We start from the raw sequence: 26,207 nt of genomic DNA, 5'->3' as shown, positions 1-26,207 counted from the left end.
GTCCTATAGCAATCATTTCACAGAGTTGAGAGTCTGAGAGGTGGACGAATGGCTGGGGGCTGGTATGATTCAGAAAGACTTGCCTTGAAAGGGCTCAGAAATTGAGCATGGTGTGTGGAGGAGAGCCGGACGTGGGAGCCAGCGGGCGTTAAAGCTGTCCTGGAAGGACCTCCGGTCAGTCCAGCTGGCTTCCTAGCACTGACGTTCTTGAGGTAAATACTTTGACCTGAGACTGGTCCTGTGTCAGGGCCCAATTGTGGAGCCCAAAGAATCTCTAAACTCAGGGCAACTGTGCCAAGTAAGTCTTGGTTTATAAATAGAGCAGTGACAAGATCTAAGGGATAATTTTAGGACCTAGTTTGACAGTGACTGCAAAGGGGAGAACACAGAAGTTGGAGCCCTGTTGGAAAGCTGCCACGGTTGTCTGTGCATGCAGTCGTGAGATGGTTCTGAGTTCAGATTTGCACCGGAAATGTGATGGACAAATCTCAGTTCAGTTCTGCAGCAGCCGCTGAGCCCCTGCTGCAATGCCGGGCACTGCACGCCAGGCCCAAAACACAGATCAGACTCATCACTGATGCCAAGACACATGGGATCAGTTTATTTATTAGATTTATTCATTTGAAAGAGTACTAGAGGGAGAGAGAGAGATCTTCCATCCACTGATTCACTCTAAATGGCTGCAACAACCATGGCTGGGCCAGGCCGAAAGTGGGAGCCTGGAGCTGCAGCTGGGTCTCCCACGTGGGTAGCAGGGACCGAACTACTCGAAGAATTACCTGCTGCCTCCCAGGGTGCACAGTAGTAGGAAGCTGGAATTGGGAGCCAGAATCTGAACCTCGACACTCTGACAAATGATCCTGGCATCCCAAGTGGCTTCTTAGCCTCTCTGCCAAGTGCGTATTCCACAGGCAGGCTGGGAGTCAAGATGCTGCACCCCGTGTCAGAGTGCATGGGTTTGGTGCCTAACTCCAGCTTCCTGCTGCTTGTAACTCTGAGGGGCAGGGGTGATGGACGGCTCAAGTGATTGGGTCCCTGCCACCCACGGGGGAGACCTGGATTAAGCTCTTGGTAGCCTCACCCATTGTTGGCATTTGGGGAGTGAACCAGAGACTGGGTGCTTGCTCTGTGCTGTCCCCCTCTGTCTAGTAATTTCCTGTGGTTTTTGTTTTGTTTTGTTTTGGATTGATTTATTTGAAAGCCAGAGACACAGAAAGAGCAGGGAGAGACAGAAAGAGATCCTGTGTGTGCTGGTTCACTCCCCAAATGGTCACTGTGGCCAGAGTTAGGCCAGGCTGAAGCCAGGAGCTTCTTCCAGGTCTCCCACATGGGTGCAGGGGCCCAAGCACTTGGGCCATCTTCCATTGCTTTCCCAGGAGCATTAGCAGGGAACTGGATCAGAAGTGGAGCAGCCAGGACTTGAACTGGTGCCTATATTGGATACCGTCGTCACAGGCAACAGTTTAACCTGCTATGCCACAATGCCAGCCCCTTAAATAATTTTCTAAAAATTGTATAAAATTATCTTCAGGCTATATATATAAAGTATATACAAAATGTAAATGAATTTCATATTTAGCCTTGGGTATCATCCTTAAAATATCTCATATGCAGATATTCCAAAATCCAGGAAAAAATTCAAGGCACTTCTGGTCCCAGCCATTTCAGATAGGGATGCACAGGCTGCCCCGAGTTTGAGACAAAGTACAGTTGCACAGTACAACAGTTAGAGACACAGCCCTGGGACTTGGCGGGGCAGAAGGTCAGACTGGAGCTCTGTATCCAGCAGTCTTCCACAAGGAGGCAAAAGCCTGGGGGGAAAAGCAGAGAGGGCAGGGCCCAGGCTGCACCTAGGGGTTCCCTCTCCGGTTGGACGCGGCTGGCAGCCTCCCACGTGGAGACTTCGACAAAGCTCATCCAAACAGAGCGCGTGTTGGCTGAGGGAATGAGCGTTTTATGGGAGAAAGAGCGGGCTTGTGTGATCTGTTTGTGTTTCTCTACACAGGCGCCAGTCTCGGAATAACCAGTGATGGGTTTTTCGAGTTGGAAGAGCTGCCCAGGTGAGCCGACGTGACCTGCCCGGTCCCTCCTGCTGCAGCCTCCTGAGGCTGTTCCCCCTCCACGCAAGCTCCTCCTGAATTCACTTCTCCCGGCTCTTTTCTTTCTTACGGCCTTGGGCATATCTCTCAGGCTTTGGCTCAGAGGCCACTGCAAACTTTTTTGAACCAAAATCCAGCCCTGGGGCAGTTTAGAAGAACTGAGAGGTGAAGCCCAAAACCGCCTTGGTTCTCAGAGCAGCGAGCGCAGAGGCTAGCAAAGGCCCCATCAGTATTGCAGAAGTGGCTGCTCCCTCGCTGTGCGTGTCACCTGCAGGCGCCCTCTGGCGTGGGTTGGGATTCGAGGAGGGAAAACAGAATGAGGACGGTGGATTCTCTGATGGAAGGTGCTGCGGTTGCAGGCTTTCCAGGCTGGAGGGTCCTCCCCTCCGCTGTCCAAAGAGAGGACCCCACCCCTAGGGACAGGAAGAGGACCCTGTGGCCTGGAGCTGGCCTGTGCCTCGCTCAACTCTGCTGCTCCCCGTCCAGTGTGAGGTCCTCATCCTGGCCTTTAGCAGAGGCCTTCAGGGCTGCTGACTCCTGACGTGCGCTTGCCGCACCCCTGGAGGCACAGGGTGGGAAGGGCGGCCTCGCACAGCCATACCACCGCACAGCCATACCACCGGTGGAGTTGTCCCATGAAGACAGAGCCGGGGTCCTCTGACTTGGGTGACGTTCACACAAAGCACGCAGTGTTTCTAGGCTTGCTGTCAGGGTACGACAGCCTCCCGTCCCTCGGGATTGCGTGGTTGTAGGGTTGATTGAGGTGACACGTGTGGGCTTGCGTCCAGAAACAGGATCCTGGGTCTTCATGTTTAGCTGACGTAACACAGCCTAGACTCGCCCTCAGAGGACGTTCCTCATAGATTTCTGCCCATTAGAGTTCTTAAATCATTTATTAAACTGGCCAGTGGCTGGTGTTGTGGTGTAGTGGATAAAGTGCTGGCATCTCATATGGGTCTCATGGGTGCCGGTTCAAGTCCCAGCTGTTCCACTTCCGATCCAGCTCTCTGCTGTGGCCTGGGAAAGCAGTGGAGGATGGCACAAGTCTTTGGGCCCCAGCACCCGCATGGGAGACCTGGAAGAAGCTCCTGGCTCCGGATAGGCGCAGCTCTGGCCATTGTGGCCAATTGGGGAGTGAACCAGTGATGGAAGACCTCTTTCTCTCTCTCTCTCTCTCCTCGCTCTGTGTAACTCTGACTTTCAAATAAATAAATAAATAAATCTTTAGAAAAAGAAAAAGCTACCACGAGGGAGCAAAGGGCTGAAGGGGGGTATCTGCATTGTCTCTGGGACTTCGGTTACGTCTGAGGTTCCAAGCTGGGCTTACGTAAGAATATGAATCTGTGCACTTCTCCAGGCGGAGCGTCGTCGTTGGAGCAGGCTACATCGCTGTGGAGATAGCAGGGATCTTCTCGGCCCTGGGTTCTAAGACGTCGCTGATGATACGGCACGATAAGGTAAACTCTGCCCTTTTCCCTTCTCTTTCCTTGAAGTTAATTTCTGAGTGGTGATCTCTCCTTACATCACCATTGCATGCCAAGGTGCAGAGCGGTCGGAGGCCAGGTGGGGTGTTCTCCACAGGCTGCGTCTGAGTTCCCTGGATGAGGGCCTGCCTCCCCTCCCAGCTGCTGAATAATGACGGTTTTTGAGGTGGTCAAACTGGCTGGTATTTTCATAGATGGTTTGCCAGGCACGCTAATAAGGAAGGAGCCACGCAGGCCTACATACAAATGTTAAACAGACTGTCGGGTTAATTTCTTAATGGTGGAGCTCAGTGCCATGTGATCAGGTAGTACTGGATTGTTAACACTCAGTCAAAACATTTCACTAATTCTTTGCATTAAAAGGAATTCTAGAGGTCAACCAGTTGAATTTTATCTTTTTAAGTTTTTTTTTTTTTTTTTTTTTTTTAATTTGAGAGGCAGAGAGAGAGAAAGACAAGAGAGAACTTCCACCTGCTGGTTCCCTCCCAAATGCCCACAGCGGCTGGGCGCTGGGCCAGGCTGCATCTGGGAACCAGAAACTCAGTCCAGGTCTCCCACGTGGGTAACAGGAACCTCATTACTTGAGCCTTCGTCTGCAGCCACCCAGGACACACACTGGCAGGAAGCTGAAATCGAGAGTGGAGCCAGGGCTCTGTCCTAGGAACTCCAGCATGTGATGTGGTTGTCCCAAGCAGCATCCTTACCGCTCCCCAAATGCCCACATGGCAGGGCAGGCCACACCAGAGCCAAGAGTCAGGTGCTCCATCGAGGTCTCCCATGTAGGTGACAGGGACCCAAGTGCGTGAGCCATCATCTGCTGCCTCCATGGGTCAAAGGGACAGTCACCTCCCCCTGGGCCTCCACTGTCATCTCTTTGTGCGCCTCTTCTCCCAAGCTTGCTTCTCTTTTCTGTAACTCTACGTGAAAAGCCAGCTTCCCACTTTTAGGACCCATTAACAGAAAGCTGCATGAGCAGAGCTGGGACTTGAACCCAGGCACTCTGATACGGGGTTGGGTGTCTCCACTAAACACCAGCCCCCAGGCTTACCTTGAATTCCATTTGCACCAACTTTTTGAAGTTCCCTGCTGTGTGTGTGGTTGATCAGGCCTCACAGGCACCATACCAGGGCTCTCAGAATCGTGGTGTGGAGCTGTACCAAGCATGCTGGCCTGTGGATCTGGGCCTGCTGCTGCCTGTCTCCAAGGAACCTGTGACCTGAGCAGGTCATTTAATGCCCGCTACAGGGACAGGGTATATCAGACCTCTGCCCACTCAAATGCTGTGGCTCTTAATTCTTTTTTTTTTTTTTTTTAAGATTTATTTATTTATTTGAAAGGTAGAGTTACAGAGAGGCAGAGGCAGAGAGAGAGGTTTTCTATCTGCTGGTTCACTCTTCAGTTGGCCACAGTTCCTCCAGGTCTCCCATGTGGGTGCAGGGGCCCAAGCACTTGGGCCATCTTCTACTGCTTTCCCAGGCCACAGCAGAGAGCTGGATTGGAAGTGGAGCAACCGGGACTCAAACCGGTGCCCATATGGGACGCCGGCACTGCAGGCTGGGACTTTACCCGCTATGCCACAGCACCGGCCCCAGTGGCTCTTAATTCTTACTTGAGTGGACAAAGGGAGACGAGAGATGCTGACAGTCCTAGTCGGTGTGCACTCCCAGGAACTTTCTCCTGGGCTTTGAAACTTGTCCTGTCATTGATGCCCGGGACATTTACATTCTGAATAGAGTTTCTTCGTAGAAAAATCCAACTTTGCATTGCTGGAATATCTCCAGCAAATGGGAAGGAAGCGAAAGGCAGCGGGCTAGCCTGCTCGAAAGTAAGGAAGTCTGATTCGTGTGTCCATACAGTGGCCAATTCCTGTAGTTGGATGGGGTGCGTCAGACTCAGCCTCCCTCTCCGTGTCCGTTCTAGACCCACTCAGTGAATAACGCACAACCTCCCACCTCCCACTTTCATTCTGTCCGGGGGTGGAGGAGAGGGTGTGTTCCCTGTGGGCTGTCCAAGACTTCGAGGCCAAACTGTTATTTCTGGCTCCATAAAGGGATGTTGCTATGGCACCTTCCCTTACGAAGCCGGCCCTTGGGTCCTAAAAGTGGGAAGCTGGCTTTTCACATAGAGTTACAGAAAAGAGAAGCAAGCTTGGGAGAAGAGGCGCGCGAAGAGATGACAGTGGAGGCCCAGGGGGAGGTGACTGTCCCTTTGACCCTAAAACAGGAGTTGGTGAAGTCAGATGTGAATAGGGGATTTCTCAAAACTCTACTCCCAATAATAAACCCTAGAGGAGGAGGTAGGAGGGCAGGTGATTCCATACTGGCATGGCCCTCCCAAACATGTGGCGAGTCTTTTATTTTTTTAAACATTTTATTTATTTATTTATTTGAAAGAGTTACAGAGGTAGAGAGAGAGAGAGGTCTTCCATCTGCTGGTTCACACTCCCCAAATGGCTGCAATGGCCAGAGCTGAGCTAGGAGCCAGGAGCTTCTTCCAAGTCTCCCACGTGGGTGCAGGGGCCCGAGTACATGGGCCATCTCTCACTGCTTTCCCAGGTGCATTAGCAGGGAGCTGCATTGCAAGTGGAGCAGCCTAAGACTTGAACTGGCACCCATATGGGAATGCTGGTGCTGCAGGCTGGGGCTTTAACCCACTGTGCCACAGCACCGGCCCCAGTGTGGCGAGTCTTTAATCAACGCTCCTTCCTTTCCCACCATCGACCTCTTGCTGCCTTTGTTTGTGCACAGGTGCTTAGAAACTTTGACTCACTGATCAGTTCCAACTGCACGGAGGAGCTGGAGAACTCGGGCGTAGAGGTGCTGAAGCACTCCCAGGTACGTGCGCCACACCCGGGCTGCTCCCGCCCTGGTCCGCCCCACTTGGCCTTACCCCATAGTTTTGGAAGCAGAGTCTTACCTACCCCAGGCAGCGCCTCCCACTTGTAAGTACCTCCACTCTTTCTTACGAAGCTGTATTTCACATTAATGTGGAAATGAAGCCAAGGGGTACAAGATTAGAAACCTGGCAGTGAGTTTAGAATGAAAACTTTGAGTTCTGTGCTCAGATGCCTTGTTGCATGACCTTATTGTTCACTTTTTTATTTATTTTAAGGAAATATAGACTCTCAAATCGGTTTTTACTTTTTCGTTTTAAATTGAATTGAGAGAGCTTCCATCTGCTAGTGCACTCTTCAAATGCCTGCAGTGGCCGGGACTGAGCCAGGCCGAAGCCAGGAGGAACATGATCCACGTCTCCAGCATGGGTGGCAGGGACCCAACCACTTGCGCCCGCCATAGCCACTACCCCTTGGGATCTGCATTAGCAGGAAGCTGGAGTCAGGAGCCGGAGCCAGGACTTGAACTATGCATGCCAATGTGGGATTCTGGCATTCTTACCACTAGGCTGAATGTGCACTCCAGATTCTATTCTTTTTTTTTTTTTTTTTTTTTTTTAAAGATTTATTTGTGTATTTGAAAGGCAGAGTTACAGAGAGTCAGAGAGAGTCTTCATCCACTGGTTCACTCCCCAAATGGCTACATCGGCCAGAGCTGAGCTGATCCAAAGCCAGGAGCCAGGAGCTTCTTCCGGGTCTCCCACATGGGTGCAGGGGCCCAAGGACTTGGGCCATCCTCCATTGCTTTCCCAGGCCACAGCAGAGAGCTGGATCAGAAGTGGAGCAGCCGGGACTTGAACCGGCACCCATATGGGATGCCGGCACTGCAGGCAGTGGCTGTTACTTGCTACGCCACAGCGCCGGCCCCCAGAATCTATTCTGAAAGCACGCCCTGTTGAGTGTTGTGGGTGGAAAGAATTTCAGAGTATCTGACTCCTCAGGGAATGACTTGAATTTCGTAAGAATTAGTCTCCGGAAATTCCTTTCTCCCTACAACTTTGTTCATGTAAAATTAGAAATGCGAGCATGCGCTGGGAGTGCAGAGTGCTAGAGTGGTGGTGGGGGTCACGTCAGAATCACTGTGCAACCTTCACTGAACTGCACCGTCTGCACGCTGCACGCTGCACTCCTCACCCTGCCCCCACTCCACCTCACTTCCACCTGGAATGTCCAGGGAGGAGCAGTGCCTGCAGTTTGGAAAAGTTTCCTGCTGATGCTGCTACTGTGCTTACATTGATGGCAAATTTTTATCGCAGCTTTTAAGAAGTACCCTTTAAAAACACTTTGTTTTTTTTAATTTTAACTTTTATTTTTTTATTATTTTTTCTGAATTTGGAAGGAGAGAGACAGACGGACAGATCTGCTATTTACTGGTTCACTCTCCAAATGCCTGCAATAGCCAGGGTGGGGCCAGGCTGAAGCCGGGGACGTAGAACTTAATCTATGTCTTCCAGCTGGGTGGCAGGGGCCCAGTTATTAGAGCCATCAGCACTGCCATCTAGGGTTTGTATTGGCAGGAAGCTGGAGTTGGAAGGAAAGCCAGGACTCAGACCCAGGCACTCTGAAAATACTTTTTTTTTTTTTTTTGATAGGCAGAGTGGACAGTGAGAGAGAGACACACAGAGAAAGGTCTTCCTTTGCCGTTGGTTCACCCTCCAATGGCCACCGCGGCCGGTGCACCACGCTGATCCGATGGCAGGAGCCAGGTACTTATCCTGGTCTCCCATGGGGTGCAGGGCCCAAGCACTTGGGCCATCCTCCACTGCACTCCTGGCCACAGCAGAGAGCTGGCCTGGAAGAGGGGCAACCGGGACAGAATCCGGCGCCCCAACCAGGACTAGAACCCGGGGTGCCGGCACCGCAAGGCGGAGGATTAGCCTAGTGAGCCGCGGCAACGGCCAAAACTTTGTTTTTAAGAGGAAGCATTAGGATGGTGACGTGAGCTGACACTGCTGGCCATCAGCAGGACGGAAGATTTGGGGCAACCCAGGAAGCAGGAACCTAGTGTCAGCCGAATATGGGCCAAAGTGTGAAGGTGTATTTCAACATACAGGATTCAGTGGGGATTTTTTTCAGTGTTTTAAGTTCAATTTTCCTGTGCACTCCTTACCCAACACACATTTACAACAGTTTATTTACCAACAGGTTAAGGAAGTTAAACAGACTTCATCGGGCTTGGAAGTCTGCATGGTCACTGCGGCTCCTGGTAGGAAACCCACCTTCACCACAATTCCAAATGTTGACTGCCTGCTCTGGGCCATCGGGCGGGACCCAAATTCCAGCGGCCTGAATTTGAACAATGTGGTAAGCTGACCAAAACCTTCTTGAATCTGTCTGCCCTGTGATCACCCAAAACTTGGATGGGTTCTGTTGGATTCTTTCTTTTTTTAAAAAATTTATTTATTTACTTATTTGAAAGAGTTACACAGAGAGAGGAGAGGCGGGGGGTGGGGGTGGGGGTGGGGGAGTCCTCCTTCCGCTGGTTCACTCCCCAATTGATAGCAATAGCCGGAGCTGTGCTGATCTGAAGCCAGGAGCCAGGAGCTTCTTCCAGGTCTCCCACGAGGGTGCAGGGACTCAAGGACTTGGGTCATCTTCTACTGCTTTCCCAGGCCATAGCAGGGAGCTGAATTAGAAGTGGAGCAGTCAGGACTCGAACCGGCACCCATCTGGAATGCCGGCACCGCAGGAGGTGGCTTTACCCGCTACGTCACAGCGCCGGCCACTCTGTTGGATCCTTTTTCTCCTTATTCCCTGTGTCCAGTTTGTCACCAAATCCCGTCACCTCTTCCTTTAAAATTAAAAAACAGATCCTTTGCCCTTTCTGGCGCCCTCGTCCTGGATCAGATCCCTGCCACGTCTGATCTACTTAGCAGTGGTTTCCTGCCTGGCTCCTTCTCTCAGACTTCCCTTTTGCTCTATGGATGTCTCTTTGAAGTCCTGCACTGATTCCGTCTTGTTCAGGTGTCCAGTCCAGGTTGCTGTGTGTGTGACTGGTTCTGGACAAGGTGATGCTGGAGACACTCGGAGAGCTGCCCCTCCCTCGGCTGCACCTGTCTTGCACATGCAGACGGTTATCATTCTTTTTGTTCAGTCTTGAAATGCAGTCCATTATGGCAGCCTGGGCCGTGGTTCCCAGAGTTTGACCCAAGTATGAACCTTACTTCCATTACCTGCCAGATGGAATGGCATTGAGCAAGCAACTTCATTTCTTTACGTTTCCATTGCTTCATAGATGAGAAAATAAAAATAATAAATGAGAAAGTGAATGCAAAGTAATTAGCGTAGACCTTGGCTTATAGTATGGGCACAAAAAATATTAACTCAGTGCTGATGGTGATGACAATGGTTTCTCTGATACAAATCTTTTCTGTGAGTAATAATGGGATATTTTATGTTGGTGGTTGATATATTTGATGGAGTGTGCAGCTGTTCAGTTTATGTCCTCGTAATTTCTGTTGTAATGTGGATACTTTTTTCATTTTTATAACAGATGGTTTTTCATCATTTTAAAGAGTAAAATACCTAGGGAGGTATTTGGCTTTTTTTAATCTTATGGTTCAATGAAAGTTATTAAAACCAGGTGTCTATTTTCATGTTCACCAGTCATTCAGCTTCTCGGCTTTCAGTACCTGTTTTGCCGTTGTGCACATACAGACATTGGTAGGTCTAGACTTTAACTGTACATGCTGCATTGTTAAAGAATGAGGCAAAAGGTGTTCCCAGCCTCATTCAATGCATAACGGAGACTGAATGATTGCCACGTGCTTGGCCTGCCGACATGTCACTGATGTTGTTTAACATTGCCAATGACTCCGTGAGGCTTAGGATGGGGAAACCAAGAGCACGAGGACCTCAGGGCCTTCAGCAGGCCGGAAACCGTGGGTAGGGAGGACGTGTGTCCATCTTCCCGCTGTGTTGCAGTGATTAAATTAAGCTTTGTGATAGAAGCTCAGATACTTGTTGATAAATAGTAGTTATACAAGGTCTCATAGCCAGTATATGGCAGAGCTGGGGTTTGAACTCTGATCTCTTTGGCTCCAAAGGTTGTACTCTTTTCTTCTTTAAAGTTAATTCATTAATTTTCATTTATGTGCAAGGCAGAGAAAGAGTGAAAAAGATCTATTTGGGGCCAGCGCTGTGGCGCACTTGGTTAATCCTCCACCTGCAGCACCGACATCCCATAAGGGCACCGGATTCTAGTCCCGGTTGCTCCTCTTCCAGGCCAGCTCTCTGCTGTGGCCTGGGAAGGCAGTGGAGGATGGCACAAGTGCTTGGGCTCCTGCACCCCATGGGAGACCAGGAGGAGGCACCTGGCTCCTGGCTTCGGATCAGCGCAGCTCCAGCTGTTGTGGTCATTTGTGGGGGTGAACCAACGGAAAAAGGAAGACCTTTCTCTCTGTCTCTCTTTCACTGTCTGTAACTCTACCTGTCAAATAAATAAATAAAAATCTTTAAAAAAAAAAAAAAAGATCTTCTGTCCACTGATTCACTCCCCAAATGCCCAGAATAGCCAGAGCTGGGCCAGGTTGGCCAGGAGCTTGGAACTCCCTCCAAATGCCTCATGTGGGTAACAGGGACTGAGCACCAAGCCGTCACCTGCTGCCCCTCAGGAGGCTGGACCAGAAGCAGGAGCCAGGACTCAAAGCAGGGATGCAGGTATCCGAGTGGTAACTTACCCGCTGTGCCAGATGCCTGCCTCCAAAAGTTGTGCCCTTACCAGTATGCCATCCACTTCCTCCCTCTGCTCTGCCTCTACTTCTCACACTGCAGTATGGCTGCTTGGGCTCTGCAAAGCCACAAATTGAAAACGACACAGCTGAGCACAATTTGATTAAATGTATAAAAACAAACATTGGTGAAGTGGTAAACAGTATGTTTTAGAGTTGGGTGCACAATTTGCTTGAAAAATTTTTTTTTTTTTTTTTTTTTTGACAGGCAGAGTGGACAGTGAGAGAGAGAGACAGAGAGAAAGGTCTTCCTTTGCCGTTGGTTCACCCTCCAATGGCCGCCATCGCTGGCGCACTGCGGCCGGCGCACCGCGCTGATCCTCAGGCAGGAGTCAGGTGCTTCTCCTGGTCTCCCATGGGGTGCAGGGCCCAAGCACTTGGGCCATCCTCCACTGCACTCCCTGGCCACAGCAGAGAGCTGGCCTGGAAGAGGGGCAACTGGGACAGAATCCGGTGCCCTGACCGGGACTAGAACCCAGTGTGCCGGCACCGCAAGGCGGAGGATTAGCCTAGTGAGCCGCGGCGCCGGCCAATTTGCTTGAATTTTTTAAGATAAAAGGGCAAGCTTCCAAAGCCCATGCTTTTGGTGACTGTGTCAGGAGAGTCTCTAGGGGCAACAGTTGGGAAGCCCTGTCTTAGCTGGGTTCCACGGGGAGAGCAAGCAGCACACTGGATAGTCGGGTGATACCTGGCCAGGTGAGTTGTACACTGCAGTGTTAAATCCTGCTAAAGCACCTCCGGGTTGGCTGTGTATTCACCTTTTCCGTCATCAACAGGTAGGAAACTTGCCAGCTTGAACATTTCTCGTGTTGGGGTTGAGTCTTGGGTATTCAGGCTGAGTGGGTGCTGGTGTAAACAGAGACAGGCCTAGAAGTCTGCTCTGCCATTTTTAGTTGACGGGCTAAGGATTTGTGTGGCTTCGTTCTGCATTTTCAGGGAATCAAAACTGATGACAAAGGGCACGTTGTAGTCGATGAGTTCCAGAATACCAACGTAAAAGGCATCTACGCAGTCGGGGATGTGTGTGGGAAAGCTCTTCTTACGCCAGGTAACGTGTCCCCACTTTCTTGGTTAAGAGGGGTCCTGTGTGCTCCCTAGAGCTGGGGGGCTCTTCACGGTCGGATCACCTGGGCAAAGCTCTAAGGATGTGAGCTGGAGGTCGTCAGAATGGTAGAACTGCCGCAGAGGAGATGCAGGTTAGATACCTGCCACTCCGCAGTAACACCTGAAATGCTTTCCAAAGACTTAACATTTGCATCCCGGTGACATGAGCCCCCTCTGACCACGCTCTAAGTTAGTACCAGGGTTGTGTGTGGTGACAGTGGAAGGGAGGTAAGGAGGTTTTGGACAGGGCAGCTTAGATCGGCATTGGGTGACAGCTTGGTTTTGATGCCGCCAGCATTGGCTCTGCATCCCCCCATCCCATGCTGCGGCCCACTTCCTGAGTTAACCACACCACTGCCACTCTGTGTCCCACCTCCATCCTTTAGTGATGTCATATCAACTGCTCTCCCAAAGTCTTTTAGCTCCTCTAGGAAGCTCTCTCTATAAATATTTTAAAATGTATTTATTCGTTTTTAAAAGCTTTACTTATTTATTTGAAAGGCAGACTTACAGAGTAGGAGAGGGAGAGACAGAAGGAAATCTTGCATCCATTGGTTCACTCCCCAAATGGCCACAGTGGCTGGAGCTGGGCCAGGCTGAAGCCAGGAGCTTCTCCTGGGTCTTCCATGTGGGTGCAGAGGCCCAAGAACTTGGGTCATCCTCTTCCTGGTGCTTTCCCTGGCACATGAGCAGGGAGCTGGATCAAAAGTGAAGTAGCAGTAACTCGAACAAGCACCCATGTGGTGCTATGCCACAATGGCAGTTCCAAGGGTAATTTTTTTTTTTTTTTAAGATTTATTTATCTTAAAGGCAGAGTTACACAGAGACAGGTATAGACAAGAAAGACCATCTTCCATTTTCTGGTTCACTCTCCAAATGGCCACAGAGGTCAGGGCTGGGCCAGGCCAAAGCTCTGACTCCCTCTGGGAAACCCACATGGGTGCAGGGGCCCAAGCACTTGAGCCATCTTCCGTTGCTTTCCCCAGGCACAATAGCAGGGAGCTGGAGTGGAAGTGGAGCAGCCAGGACTTTAATCAGTGCTCCCATATGGGATACTGGCATTGCAGGCAATGACTTAACCCACTGTGCCACAATGCTGGGTCCAGAAGAATACATTTTTGAGTAAAAAATAAAGTAATGGAAAAATGAATAGGGTTATAAAGTAGAACTGAAGATGTTTGAAACTGTTATAGTTTGTTCCATAAAAGTGGTATCCAAATGTTAGTATCCTCATTAAGTAGATTAACTGTCAAATGACTAAGCACCTGTGAATGTATGTCTTTTTTTTTTTCTTTCCTTTTTTTGAGTCATACTGCAATGTTATAGAATTCACATCAGCCAATAGTTTCAAATTGTTCGCTAATGCATTGTTATCTCTCTTCATTATGTTGTATTTAACACTACCATGAGAATGAACATAAAACTTGATCAGAATTAGTTTTTATGTCAGGACAACTCTGCGCTGAAATGAACTTTAAGATAAACACTGATTGTGCAATCTCTTTGTAGTTGCAATAGCTGCTGGCCGCAAACTTGCCCACAGACTTTTTGAATGTAAAAAAGATTCCAAGTTAGACTACGACAACATCCCCACCGTGGTCTTCAGCCACCCTCCTATTGGGACAGTGGGACTCACGGAAGGTAGGTATTTAAAACTGAAAGTTGTTTAAAATTTTTCCATGTATGTATTTGAAGGGCAGAGAAAGATCTTCCATTCACTGGTTCACTCCCTGAATGCCCACAACTGCCGGGCTGAAGCCAAGAGCCCAGAACTCCATGTGAGTTTCCCATGTAGGCAGCAGGGACCCGAGCACCTGAGCCATCATCTGCTGCCCCCTAGGGTGTGCTTCTGCAGGCTGAGTGGGAAGCAGAGGAGCTGGGACCCGACCCAGGCACTCTGATCCGGGTGCTGGCATCCCCGGCAGCGTCGTAACCACTGTGCCAGACACTCAACCCTGAAGGTCATTTTTAAAAAGTTTCAAAAATACTACAACAGACCCCTGGATACCCTTACCATTTTTCTTTTATGATTTGCTCACTGCACAAGCAAACTCACCCCTACATAGCCACTCCTTAACTATGTATTTCCTAAGAGCAGAGTTAATCTCTTACAGAAACACAGGATGGTTTTCAAAATGAAAACACTTCAACTGTTACAGCATTGTCTAAACCTTATGCAAACTTTGCCAAATGTCTCAAATAATGGGATTTTTTTTTTTTTTAACATTTCCCTGCAAATCCAGAATGGAATCCAGGATAATGTATTACATTTAGTTCTCATACCTCTTTGGTGTCCTTTAATCTAAAGACAGAATTCCTTGGCCTTTCTTTGTCTTCAGTGACATAGACATTTATTTGATAGAATGGCCCTCATTTGGGTATTGTTTGATATTTCCTTGTGATTTGAGTCTGGTCATCTCTTCTTTTTGATGGCTTGGTGTTGTTTTGATGTGTTTTTGTTTTTGTTTTTGTTTTTGTTTTTTTGTTTTTTAATGTACACTATAGATGAAGCCATTTATAAATACGGAAAAGAAAACGTGAAGACCTACTCAACCTCCTTTACCCCGATGTATCATGCGGTTACCACCAGGAAAACAAAATGCGTGATGAAGATGGTGTGTGCCAACCGAGAGGAGAAGGTAAGGAGACGCTTCCCAGGGTGTGTGTTAGCAGGAAGCTGGAACCAAGAGTGAAGTCAGAAGATTAACCCAGGCCCTGCGGTATGGGAGCCACTTATCCCCCCAGTGTCTTAACCGCTACACCAAAGGTGTGCTTCTCTCTTATTTTTTAAAACCAATCTATTCAGCTTTATTTTTGATTCTAGAATCAGTGCTTTATTCAATAAAATAGAGTGGTCCCCACAGGCTGAGGAGAGAGGGTTTATTTATACAGAGAACAACTGAAGAAAGCAGAGATAAAAGAAAAAGAAGTGTGGTTGCTTCTTGTAAGGTGGGAGACCGACCAATTGGAAAATAACTGATTAGTTAATATCAGGTGATTTTCGATTACTTCTATGTATAAGGATTAAACCAGAGGGGATTTGTTATTATGCCAATTGAACCTGGCCTGGAACCTTGAGAGGCAGAGAGATACAAGAGACAGTGAGAGCAGCTCCCATCTTCTGGTTCACTCCCTAAATGCTCAGGATAGCTGAGGCTGGGCCAAAGCCAAGAGCCAGGAATTCAATCCATATCTCCCACATAGGTGCCAAGAGCTCCGTGGCTTGAGCCATCATTCCTGCTTTCTGGGGCCTGCATTAGCAGGAAGCCAGTCAGGAGCCAGAGTTCAAGCCTCAAGTCAAATCAGACACCCCAGGATGGCATGTGGGTGTCTTAACCACAAGACCAAATGCCCACTCCTTGACCATTGCTAAATTAACTATTTTTAAACAAATAATTTTTCTGACTTTGTTTTATATATCTTACAAATCTTCATCTTATCTCCCCACGGGTGGCTGGCAAAAGGGGCTGACCAGCATCCACAGCTGTATTCTCTAACTTTGCTTCTCACTGGTATATCTACCCTAACTGTGTTTGTGGAAGGCACACATCAGCAGTTGTAAGGTTTGTTGCAAAGCCTTGCTGAAGAATGTGACTTGAAACAAACGCCTCTTGACCATCGTTCGTGTAGGCAGCCAGCATGCGTGCCTGCTGAGTGCTGGTCTTTGTGCTTGGCCATGGGAGTAGGGTAAGGAGGAGAGGCAGAACTGGTGCTCCGTGTAAAAGAGGGACCCCTGGGGCCGGTGCTGTGGCATAGCAGGTAAAGCTGCCGCCGGCATTGCCAGCATCCCATATGAGCACCAGTTCCCGTCCTGGCTGCTCCTCTTCTGATTCAGCTCTCTGCTGTGGCCTGGGAAAGCAGTGGAAGATGGCCCAAGTCCTTGGGCTCCTGCATCCACATGGAAGACCTGGAGGAGACCTGGCTTCAGGTTGGCACAGCTCCAGATGTTGCGGCCACTGGGGAATGAACCAGTAGATGGAAGACCTCTGTCTCTCTCTGCCTCTGCCTCTCTGTAACTCTGCCTTTCAAATGAATAAATAAAAAAAATAAAAAAAAAAAAGAGGGGTCCCTCCCAGAGATGTAACAGTACAGTTCTGATGGAATGGTAGACCGATGAAGGAGAAATAAATACCAATACCGAGGCATCACGTGATGGAGGATTTAACTTGGTCGGGAAAGCACAGCTGTGTGAGCATATGAATAATGAACAGGCTTCAGAGGGAGAGGGGGAGAGTGGGTGGGAGGGCTTCTGAGCCAGGAGAGCCGGAGGGGGGCCATCCAGGCCAGATTCTGTGCTGGGCTGTGTAGCTATGTTAGGCCATATTTTGGATTCACAACATAAGGTCTTTTTAGGGGCTTTTTAAAAATATTTACTTATTTATTTGAAAGTCAGAGTTACACAGAGAGAGAAGGAGAGGCAGAGAGAGAGAGGTCTTCCATCTGCTGGTTCACTCCCCAGTTGGCCACAACGGCTGGAGCTACGCCGATCAGGAGCCAGGAGCTTCCTCTGGGTCTCCCACATGGGTGCAGGGGCCCAAGGACATGGGCCATCTTCTACTGCTTTCCCAGGCCACAGCAGAGAGCTGGATCAGAAATGGAGCAGCCAGGACTCTAACCAGCGCCCATATAGGATGCCGGTACTGCAGGCGGCGGCTTTACCTGCTACGACACAGCGCCGGTCCCTTTAGGGGCTTTTAAAATGTCACATATTGCTCATCACTGTCTATGTAATTAAACATTTCACATTTCAAATTGTTCTCTTTTTGCCCAGGTGGTTGGGATCCACATGCAGGGAATCGGGTGTGATGAAATGCTGCAGGGCTTTGCCGTTGCGGTCAAAATGGGAGCAACAAAGGCGGACTTTGACAACACGGTGGCCATTCACCCTACCTCTGCAGAAGAGCTGGTCACCCTGCGCTGAGCAGCCAGAGACGGGGGTGGCCAGTGGCCAGACCCGTGGGCCTTCCGCAAGGAACCAAATCATCACGTTTACTGACTCTTCCCGTTTGGTGTATGTCTTTGTTTTTAATCAGCATCCTCTGATAGTGGAATTTTTTTTTTTTTTTTTTTTTTTTTTTTTTGTTAAGCAGTAGAATCTATTTATGTAATCAGAAATGTATTGTGTTATCCAGGATTGGTTTTCATGTGATCATATCTCACAGTCATTAACAGTTTCACGTTTTTATTGATAGCCCTGTGCTGGATTGTTGTTTTGTTTTGTTTTGTTTCAGCCTCTTCCCAGGTTTAAAAACTATATGAAGTACAATCAATTGAATGTTCTTGAATGAATATAACTTGCTAATTTTCTAGGGGGAGATGATTCCACTTCCTGTGTAAGTAATGCAAGCGCACAGAATCTTTGTATAATTTTGAAGCCAGTACTGTGTTCTGCATATTGCAAGGCTGCTTCCGGGGTGTGACCTCTCTAAAAGCACATAACACGAGGGCTACCACCCTTATTTTATTCTTCCTTTTGTTTTACGTGATTAAAATGGTGTGTATTCTTTTTAGGAGATGAAGTGCATCAAACCTGGGAAAGATTTAAGGAGCTGGTTATACATATGGGGGGTGTTTTAGAAGTGGTTCTTGTTCTCAGAAGGTGGTGGATTCAAAAATCCTTTTCTCTGCTAAGAGTTCAGAATGAGTAATTGCAGTATTTTTATGTATCCTTGTTGTTCTATTCTTCTCTGAAAATGATTCCAAACATTTGCAAATAAAATCACAGCCTTTTCTTCCTATAAAATTTGTATGAACTTAATTGGTACCAGTATATTTTCTAAGAATATTTCACAAGGATCAGATGCCAACACATATGGGCAAAGAAAGAGGCTTCTCTTTTAAAAATAGAGACAGAACTGGAAAAGAAACATTTAGCAGATTTGTCACAGAGCTGAGAGAACAGACCAGAATTCTCTTAGCTTTTTAGCATTGTATTTCCAATAGCCTTTACCACTGAGGTAAGCTGGTTAGGGGATTTTTCCATGATTTTCATTAGTGATACAGTGTTACTGGATTCTTTCATTAAGCTTTAAAAAAAAAAAAAAGATTTATTTATTTATTTGAAAGTCAGAGTTACACAGAGAGAAGGAAATGCAGACAGAGAGAGGTCTTCCATCCGCTGGTTCACTCCCCAAATGGTCACAATGTCTGGAGCTGTGCCTATCTGAAGCCAGGAGCCAGGAGCTTCTTCCGGGTCTCCCACGCGGGTGCAGGGGCCCAAGGACATGGGCCGTCTTCTGTTGCTTTCCCAGGCCATAGCAGAGAGCTGGATCGAAAGTGGAGTAGCCGGGTCTCAAACTGGTGCCCATATGGGATGCCGACACTGCAGGTGGCGGCTTTACCTGCTACAGCCCAGTGCAGGCCCCTTTCATTAAGCTTTTCAGAATTTCCGACTGGTCGTGGGCAGTTGTTTCACTGGCTTCAAAGTAGGCGCAATGCCAATGAAAGAAAAATATCAAGTTAGTAACCAGGAAATGGGATCCCCAAACCTGGATATAGACTGAGCGAGCCATTCCCTTCTTTCCCCATGAGCCCAAAAGTCAGTGGAGCGAGGTTTCGGGGTCCACTGTCCTGCTCAGTTTCTCACTCCGCACAGGCCCCAAACTTGAGTGGTGCCTTTGTCAGGATAAGGGGAGACCCCTGTAATCACTCATCACCACATGTGAATGTGTTGAAAGAACATGCCGTTCTTTTTAAAAATTTTTTATTTATTTTATTTGCAAGATAGAGAAAGAGATCTCCCACATGTTGGTTCACTCCCCAGATGCTCGCAAGAGGCAGTGCTGGGCCAGGCCTAAGCCAGGAAGGAGTCTGGAACCCAATCCAAGTTTCATGCATGGGTGGGTGGCAAGGACCCAACGTTAGCCATCGGCTGCTGTCTCCCAGGGTGTGCACCCAGCAGGAAGCCGGAATGGAGAACAGAAGCAGGACTCAAAGCGAGGTACTCAGTGTGGAATGCAGGCATCCCAAGTGGCGGCTGAGCTGCCTGTCCCACTATGCATTCCTGATCTCATGTAGTCTTTGTGCTGCCTCAATACTGATTCACCCACCTGAGTTCCACTCTGCAGTCTCACTAGTCAAATTGGCCAGCCCTTCAACTGCTATGGCCTAACAGCCTCCCATACCTAAGGCACAGGGGAATATAAAGCTAAACAAAGCAGCACACTGTATGTTGTACATACATACATGTAGCACATGGCACATTGTAGGTGTTCAATGGGTGTTTATTGAAGGAAAGATGACTTTCAAGTAACCTTATAGTCTAGAATGAGAGAAGAGATGTCTATACAAATGAGGCAGTGAGGCACAAGATTGAACATATGAGTTATTAACCAGAATGGGACATTTTTTATTTTTTGGACAGGCAGAGTAGACAGTGAGAGAGAGAGAGACAGAGAGAAAGGTCTTCCTTTTGCCGTTGGTTCACCCTCCAATGGCTGCCGTGGCTGGCGTGCGCTGCGGCCAGCGCACCACGCTGATCTGAAGCCAGTAACCAGGTGCTTTTCCTGGTCTCCCATGGGGTGCAGGGCCCAAGCACTTGGGCCATCCTCCACTGCACTCCCGGGCCACAGCAGAGAGCTGGCCTGGAAGAGGGGCAACCGGGACAGAATCCGGCACCCTGACCGGGACTAGAACCCGGTGTGCCGGCGCCGCTAGGCGGAGGATTAGCCTAGTGAGCCACGGCACCGGCCCAGAATGGGACATTTTCAACAGTGAAATGGGACACTATTCATAACTGAGACAATCGACACAGTTAGTGCTTGTCCCATTTCCAGGGATGTGGAAGTGTGCAAGTTCAGTGGAGGTGGACGTCCCCTTTCCTTGGGGAGACCTGGGGAGCATGCAGGATGTGAGAGCTGTGGAGGACGTCTGAGCAGCCAGGAAGCACCGTGAAGCCAGGATTGGGCAAATTACTGTTTTATTACACAACAAACTACAATTTTCTGAAGTCTTATGATTTTGTGGGTCAGATGAGGCAAGGCTCAGCTGGCTGATTCTTATTGTTGGCGTCAACAGAAATGAGCTGATCTAGAGAGTTTAAAAATCATACTTTAAAAAAGAAAATATTATTTAGTTATTTGAAGGGCAGAGTTACAGAGAGTTGGAGAGACAGAAATATCTTCTGTCTACTGGTTCATTCCCCAAATGGCTGCAACGACCAGGCTGGGCCAGGCCAAAGCCAGGAGCTTCATCTTGATCTCCCATGAGGGTGATAGGGGCCCAAGCACTTGAGCCTTTTCTTTTCTTTTTTTTTTTTTTTTTTTTTGACAGGCAAAGTTAGACAGAGAGAGGCAAAGAGAAAGGTCTTCCTTCCGTTGGTTCACCCCCCAAATGGCCACCATGGCCAGCACGTTGCGCCAATCCAAAGCCAGGACCCACGTGCTTCCTCCTGGTCTCCCATGCGGGTGCAGGGCCCAAGCACTTGGGCCATCCCCCACTGCCTTCCCGGGTCACAGCAGAGAGCTGGACTGGAAGAGGAGCAACCAGGATAGAACCGGCACCCCAACCAGGACTAGAACACCGGTGTGCCGGTGCCGCAGGTGGAGGATTAGCCTAGTGAGCTGCGGCGCCGGCCCACTTGAGCCATCCTATGGTGCTTTCCCAGGCACATTAGCAGAGAGCTGGATCGGGAGCAGCCAAGGACATGAACCAGTGCCCATATGGGATGCCGGCATCACAGGCATAGGCCCCCATTCCTACTTTGAAGTCTGGCAGGTTGGGATGAGACAAGGATGGGACTGTTGACCAGTGTGGCCTTAGCAGTGTGGTAGTTTCATAGTAATGGCCTTTTACGTGGAGGCTCTGGGCTGCCAGAGAGTGTTCTAAGAATGCCAGGCAGATGCCACGCCTTATGACCTCGCCATGAAAATTCTACCTAGAACATCACTTCTGCCGCTTGTCAGCAAGGCTGCCTCAGATTCAAGAGGGAGTGAGTTAAACTTCATCTGTCATGGGAAGGAGGGTAAAGAATTTGCAAACATCCTTAATCACCCGTGTCTGGCAATCCCATTTTACAAAGCTTGACTGAAACGTCACCTTTGTGACTACTTAATAGTTTTGTGTATTAAATTGTGTGTTCCTGGGGCCAGTGGTGTGGCATAGCGGGTAAAGCCCCCACCTGCAATGCCAGCATCCCATACGGGTGCTGGTTCAAGTCCCGGCTGCTCCACTTCTGATCCAGCTCTCTGCTATGGCCTGGGAAAGCAGTGGAAGATGGCCCAAGTCCTTGGGCCCCTGCACTCGGCTGGGAAGACCCAGAGGAAGCGCCTGGTTCCTGGCTTCGTTCGGATAGGCGCAGCTCCAGCCATTGCAACCAACTAGGGAATGAACCAGCGGATGGAAGACCTCTCTCTCTCTGCCTCTCCTTCTCTTTCTACGTAACTCCGACTTTCAAATAAATTTTAAAAATCTTTAAAAAAAAAAATGTGTGTTCCTGTAACACCTTGTCACATAGTTGGTTTACACGACATGCTCACCCTTGTGTTTGCCCTTTTGCACTGCAGTCATTTCTATCTTGACTGTGTTGGTTCCACAGCATCGTTCCTGATAAGTCCTGCAGAGACTCTGGGTGGGACTGTGTTACCATGATTTTTGGCACTACAATTGGTAGTAGAAAAGATCTTGCATCATAATCCTTTACCTTAGGTCAAGCTGCTACTTGGGATGTCCACATTCCATACTGAAGAGCTGGTTCAAGTCCCAGCTACTCTGTTTCCAATCGAGCTTCCTGCTAATGTGCTTGGGAAGGCAGCAGATGATGACCCAAGTAGTTGGGTCCCTGCAACCCTGGTGGGAAACCCTGGTGGAGTTTCTGGTTCCTGACTTCAGCCTGGCCCAGCCTTGGCTGTTGAAGGCATTTGGGGAATGAACCAACAGATGCAAGATCTCTCTATCTCTCCCTCTTTATCTCACTCTGCCTTTCAAACACATAAAAATTATAACAATCCTTTACCTCTTTAGAAAATGAGTAAGCAGGTTTGTTAGGATTCTCCAGAGACACAAAATAATAGGATACCTGTACATGTAAAAACCTTTATTGGAAAGAGTTTACTCACGCTACGATGGAAGCATAGAAGTTCAAAGTTTGTGGCATGAGCCATCAAACTGGAGACCCAGCAGAGCCAGTGGTTTGGATGGAGTGACAAGGCATCTGCTCAGAGATGGTTCTTTCTGGTTCTATCCAGGCCTTCCTCTTAATGGGTAAGGCATACTCACAGTATGGAGGGCAATCTGGTTTACTCAAATTCACCAATTTAAATATTAATCTATCCTAAAATACCCACTAGGTTAATACAGAAAATTAATTATTACAAGTCATTTTGTCAACTTGGCACCCATACACATCCTAAATCACATGTAATATCCAAATAAAGAAAATACAGGGGCCGGCGCCATGGCACACTAGGTTAATCCTCTTCCTGCAGCACCGGCATCCCATATGGGCGCCGGTTCTAGTCCCAGTGGCTCCTCTTCCAGTCCAGCTCTCTGCTGTGGTCTGGGAAAGCAGTGGAGGATGGCCCAAGTCCTTGGGCCCCTGCACCCGCATAGGAGACCTGGAGGAAGCTCCTGGCTCCTGGTTTCAGATCAGCGTAGCTCTGGCCGTTTCGGCCATTTGGGGAGTGAACCAGTGGAAGGAAGACCTTTCTCTTTGTCTCTCTCACTGTCTAACTCTACCTGTCAAATAAATAAATGAAATCTTTAAAAAAAAAAAAAAAAGAAAATACAAGGTCATACTTTCACCTGATGTGATATAATTACCTGTATACAGTAGAAGACAAACTCTTTCCCCAGAAGAGGATACAAAGTCCGTGGTTGATGTTCACTCTTCTTAATTTCCCATGATTGAAATTCTATGATGTAAAGGTGATGTGGGCTGCCCCACACAGAGAAATACCCATCACGATTGGGCCAAAGGGTTGCCCATGAACAAGAGAGAAAGAATGAGAACAGTACCTCTAAGCGTAGTCTGTGGCAAAAGAAGGGAGAAAGAGCAGTATGTCTGAGTGTGGTCCACGATGGAAAGAGCTCACCCCCTTCCTACTTTTAGGGGTTAGTAGCCCAATTGGATATACAAATGGGCTGGGGTCTGAGGGTGCACCCTTGGTCTAGATGCAACAGGTATATCCTGGGAAGGCAGGGTATCAAGCCTACAGTTAAAGAGACAGCATGATCTTGCAAAAATACAAGAATTCCAGCTCACCTTAATGTTAACTGTCTAGTTACACCATACCAATGTTTTAGCCTCTATGGAGTTATTCTAAATTCGGATGCATTGTAAAATGAGGCAGAGTCAATGACAGTTTTCAAAAAGATTTATTTATTGAAAGGCGGAATGACAGATATTTGAGCCACTGGTTCACTCACCAAATGGCCACAACAGCTGGAGCTGGGCCAGGCCTGAGCCAGGAACTTCATCTGAGTCTCCCGCATGGGTGGCAGGGACATAGCTACTTGTGCCATCTCCCACTGCTTTCCTGGGCACATTAGCAGGGATCCTGTTAGGACTCGAATCTACACGCCAACATGGGACCTGGTGTTGCAGTGGTGCTGTGCCATAGCACCTGTCTCTCCCACCCTTTGTCAAAGAATTCGGCATGCCATGAGAGCACGGTGAAGAGCACCCCAGGGAGCCTGCCAGTTCTCTGGCCTTATCAGCCCATCTCAGATTAGAACTCAAAAGCTATGTGTTGCCATGGGGACGTGCACAGCAACACAATTATCTGAATTAAAGAGTGAAGTCAAGGTTTTGTGAGAGTTCTTTTTAGGCTTCACTAAAGAGAGTATTTTTCCATATTTTTTTAAAGATTTATTTATTTATTTGAAAGTCAGAGTTACACACAAAGAGAGAAAGTCTTACATTTGATGGTTCACTCCTCAAATGGCCGCAGTGGCTGAGCTGCGCCGATCTGTAGCCAGGAGCCAGGAGCTTCTATCAGGTCTCCCACATGGGTGCAGGGGCCCAAGGACTTGAGCCATCTTCTACTGCCATAGCACAGAGCTAGATCAGAAGTGGAGAAGCCGGGATTCGAACCAGCGCCCATATGGGATGCCGGCGCCTCAGGCCAGGGCATCACAGCACCGGCCCCATATTTTTCCGTAATTTGAATGAAATTTTAATTCCAAGATACTAATAAAAATGTTTTTTAACCATGTGAGAAAAAAATTAAAAAGTTAACAGGGTCAGGTGGTTTAAGCCTAGCTAGTAAAATGCTAGTGAAGATGTCCACTTCTCATGTTGAGTGCCTGGGTTCAATAACCAACTCCAACTCCTAACTCCAAATTCCTGCGAGTGCAGACCCTGGGAGGCAGTGGTGATGGCTCAAGTGTGTGGGTTCGTGCCATCCACGTGCAAGACCTGGGTTAAGTTCCCAACTCCCAGCTTCAGTCCTGCCTGGTCTTGGCTGTTGTGGACATTTGGGGAGTAAATCAGCCATTGGGAACAATCTCAATATCTCTTTCTCTCCCCCCCACAAATAAATAAATAAGATTTTAAAAGTATTATACTCACATCCATTAGGGTGACTGATATAGAGAAAGGAAAATATAAATGTTGGCAGATGTGGAGAAAGTTTGAAGCCCTTGAATACTGCCAATGAGAAAGTAAGACGGAGCAGTCGCTGTGGAAAGTAGCTTGATGAAACATAGATTTACCACACGATCCAGAATCCACTTCTCAGTACGGACCCCCAAAGAGCAGGAAGCAGGGATTCAAATGACCCTTGTACACCAGCGTCCGCACTATCATCATTTGCAACAGCCAAAAGGCAGACACAACCCAAATTTCATCCTCAGGTGAAGAGAGAAACAAAACATTGGAACATTGTTCAGCCCTAAAAGGAAATGAAATTCTGATACACTCTACAACATGGTGGAACCTTACAGATGCAGGAGATAGAAAGGACTAAAATGACAGGATGCCCTGTGTGTGAGCTGCCCACAGTAGGCAGATTCATGGAGACAGGAGCTAGAGCAGAGCTTCCCAGGGTCTAAGGGCGGGGGAAGGCAAATTTATTGTTTAATGGGCACGGCGTTTTATTCTGAGGTGTCCTTCCATCAACGAGTGGATAAACAAACTGGTATCTCCTAGGATGGGGTATTACTCAGAGCTATCAAGCCATGAAAAGCCATGGAAACATTCTTCATGTCTATTGCTAAGTCAGAGAAGCCCGTCTCAAAAGCCTGGAAGCTGCTGCGATTCCAACCATGTTACTTTCTGCAAAATGCAAAACTGTGGTGACAGAGGAAAGATGAGGGATCAGGGCTGGAGGGAGGGTGACAAGTAGGTGGAGACAGGACTGTGAAGCTATTCTTCGTGATATAATAGCGGACACATTTGTCTAAATTCATAGAATAGTTGTGCTACCAAGAGTGAACATGGACTGGGAGAGATCATGTCAATGTAGGCTCGTCATTGTGACAAGTGCCACTCTGGTAGGGGATGTTGATCGTGGAGGAGGCTGTGCATGTTGGAGGAAGGGAGGATTATGGGACATCTTCGTGATTTCCACTCAATTTTCCTGTGAATTAAAACACTTCAAAGAAAGCTACCTATGGGGCCAGTGTTGTGGGTTGCAGTGCAATGCCGGCATCTCATGTGGATGCCAGTTCGAGTTCTGGCTGCTCTGCTTCCAATCCAGCTCCCTGCTAATGGCCTGGGAAAGTAGTGGAAGACAGCGCAAGTGTTTGGGTCTCTGCACCCATGTGGGAGACCCAGATGAAGCACCTGGCTCCTGGCTTCAGCCTGGCCCAGCCCTAGCTGTTGCAGCCATCTGGGGAGTGAACCAGCAGATGGAAGACCTCTCTGGGTTTTTCCCTCTCTCTCTGTAACTCTGACTCTCAAATAAATTAATAAATGAATAAGTCTTTTTTCAAGAGAAATGTTACCTATATTATGAAT

General features: G+C 48.4%; 1 protein-coding gene across 1 annotated transcript in view; it reads left to right on the top strand.

The window, feature by feature from the left end:
• Nucleotides 1–18,053, top strand: part of GSR (glutathione-disulfide reductase) — a 47,439-nt gene extending 29,386 nt beyond the window's left edge. The window contains exons 6-13 of the mRNA XM_008252335.5: nucleotides 2,006–2,060; nucleotides 3,457–3,556; nucleotides 6,331–6,417; nucleotides 8,622–8,780; nucleotides 12,143–12,254; nucleotides 13,820–13,951; nucleotides 14,816–14,949; nucleotides 17,082–18,053. Coding sequence (XP_008250557.3) covers nucleotides 2,006–2,060; nucleotides 3,457–3,556; nucleotides 6,331–6,417; nucleotides 8,622–8,780; nucleotides 12,143–12,254; nucleotides 13,820–13,951; nucleotides 14,816–14,949; nucleotides 17,082–17,231 — 929 coding nt within the window. The 3' untranslated portion in view covers nucleotides 17,232–18,053. The remainder of the gene's footprint in view (nucleotides 1–2,005; nucleotides 2,061–3,456; nucleotides 3,557–6,330; nucleotides 6,418–8,621; nucleotides 8,781–12,142; nucleotides 12,255–13,819; nucleotides 13,952–14,815; nucleotides 14,950–17,081) is intronic.
• Nucleotides 18,054–26,207: the final 8,154 nt, after the last annotated feature.

This window comes from Oryctolagus cuniculus, chromosome 2 (assembly GCF_051225735.1).
Source record: "Oryctolagus cuniculus isolate XC-2025 breed Fujian yellow rabbit chromosome 2, ASM5122573v1, whole genome shotgun sequence".
Lineage (NCBI taxonomy): Eukaryota > Metazoa > Chordata > Mammalia > Lagomorpha > Leporidae > Oryctolagus > Oryctolagus cuniculus.
This window is presented reverse-complemented; position numbering and strand designations above follow the sequence as displayed.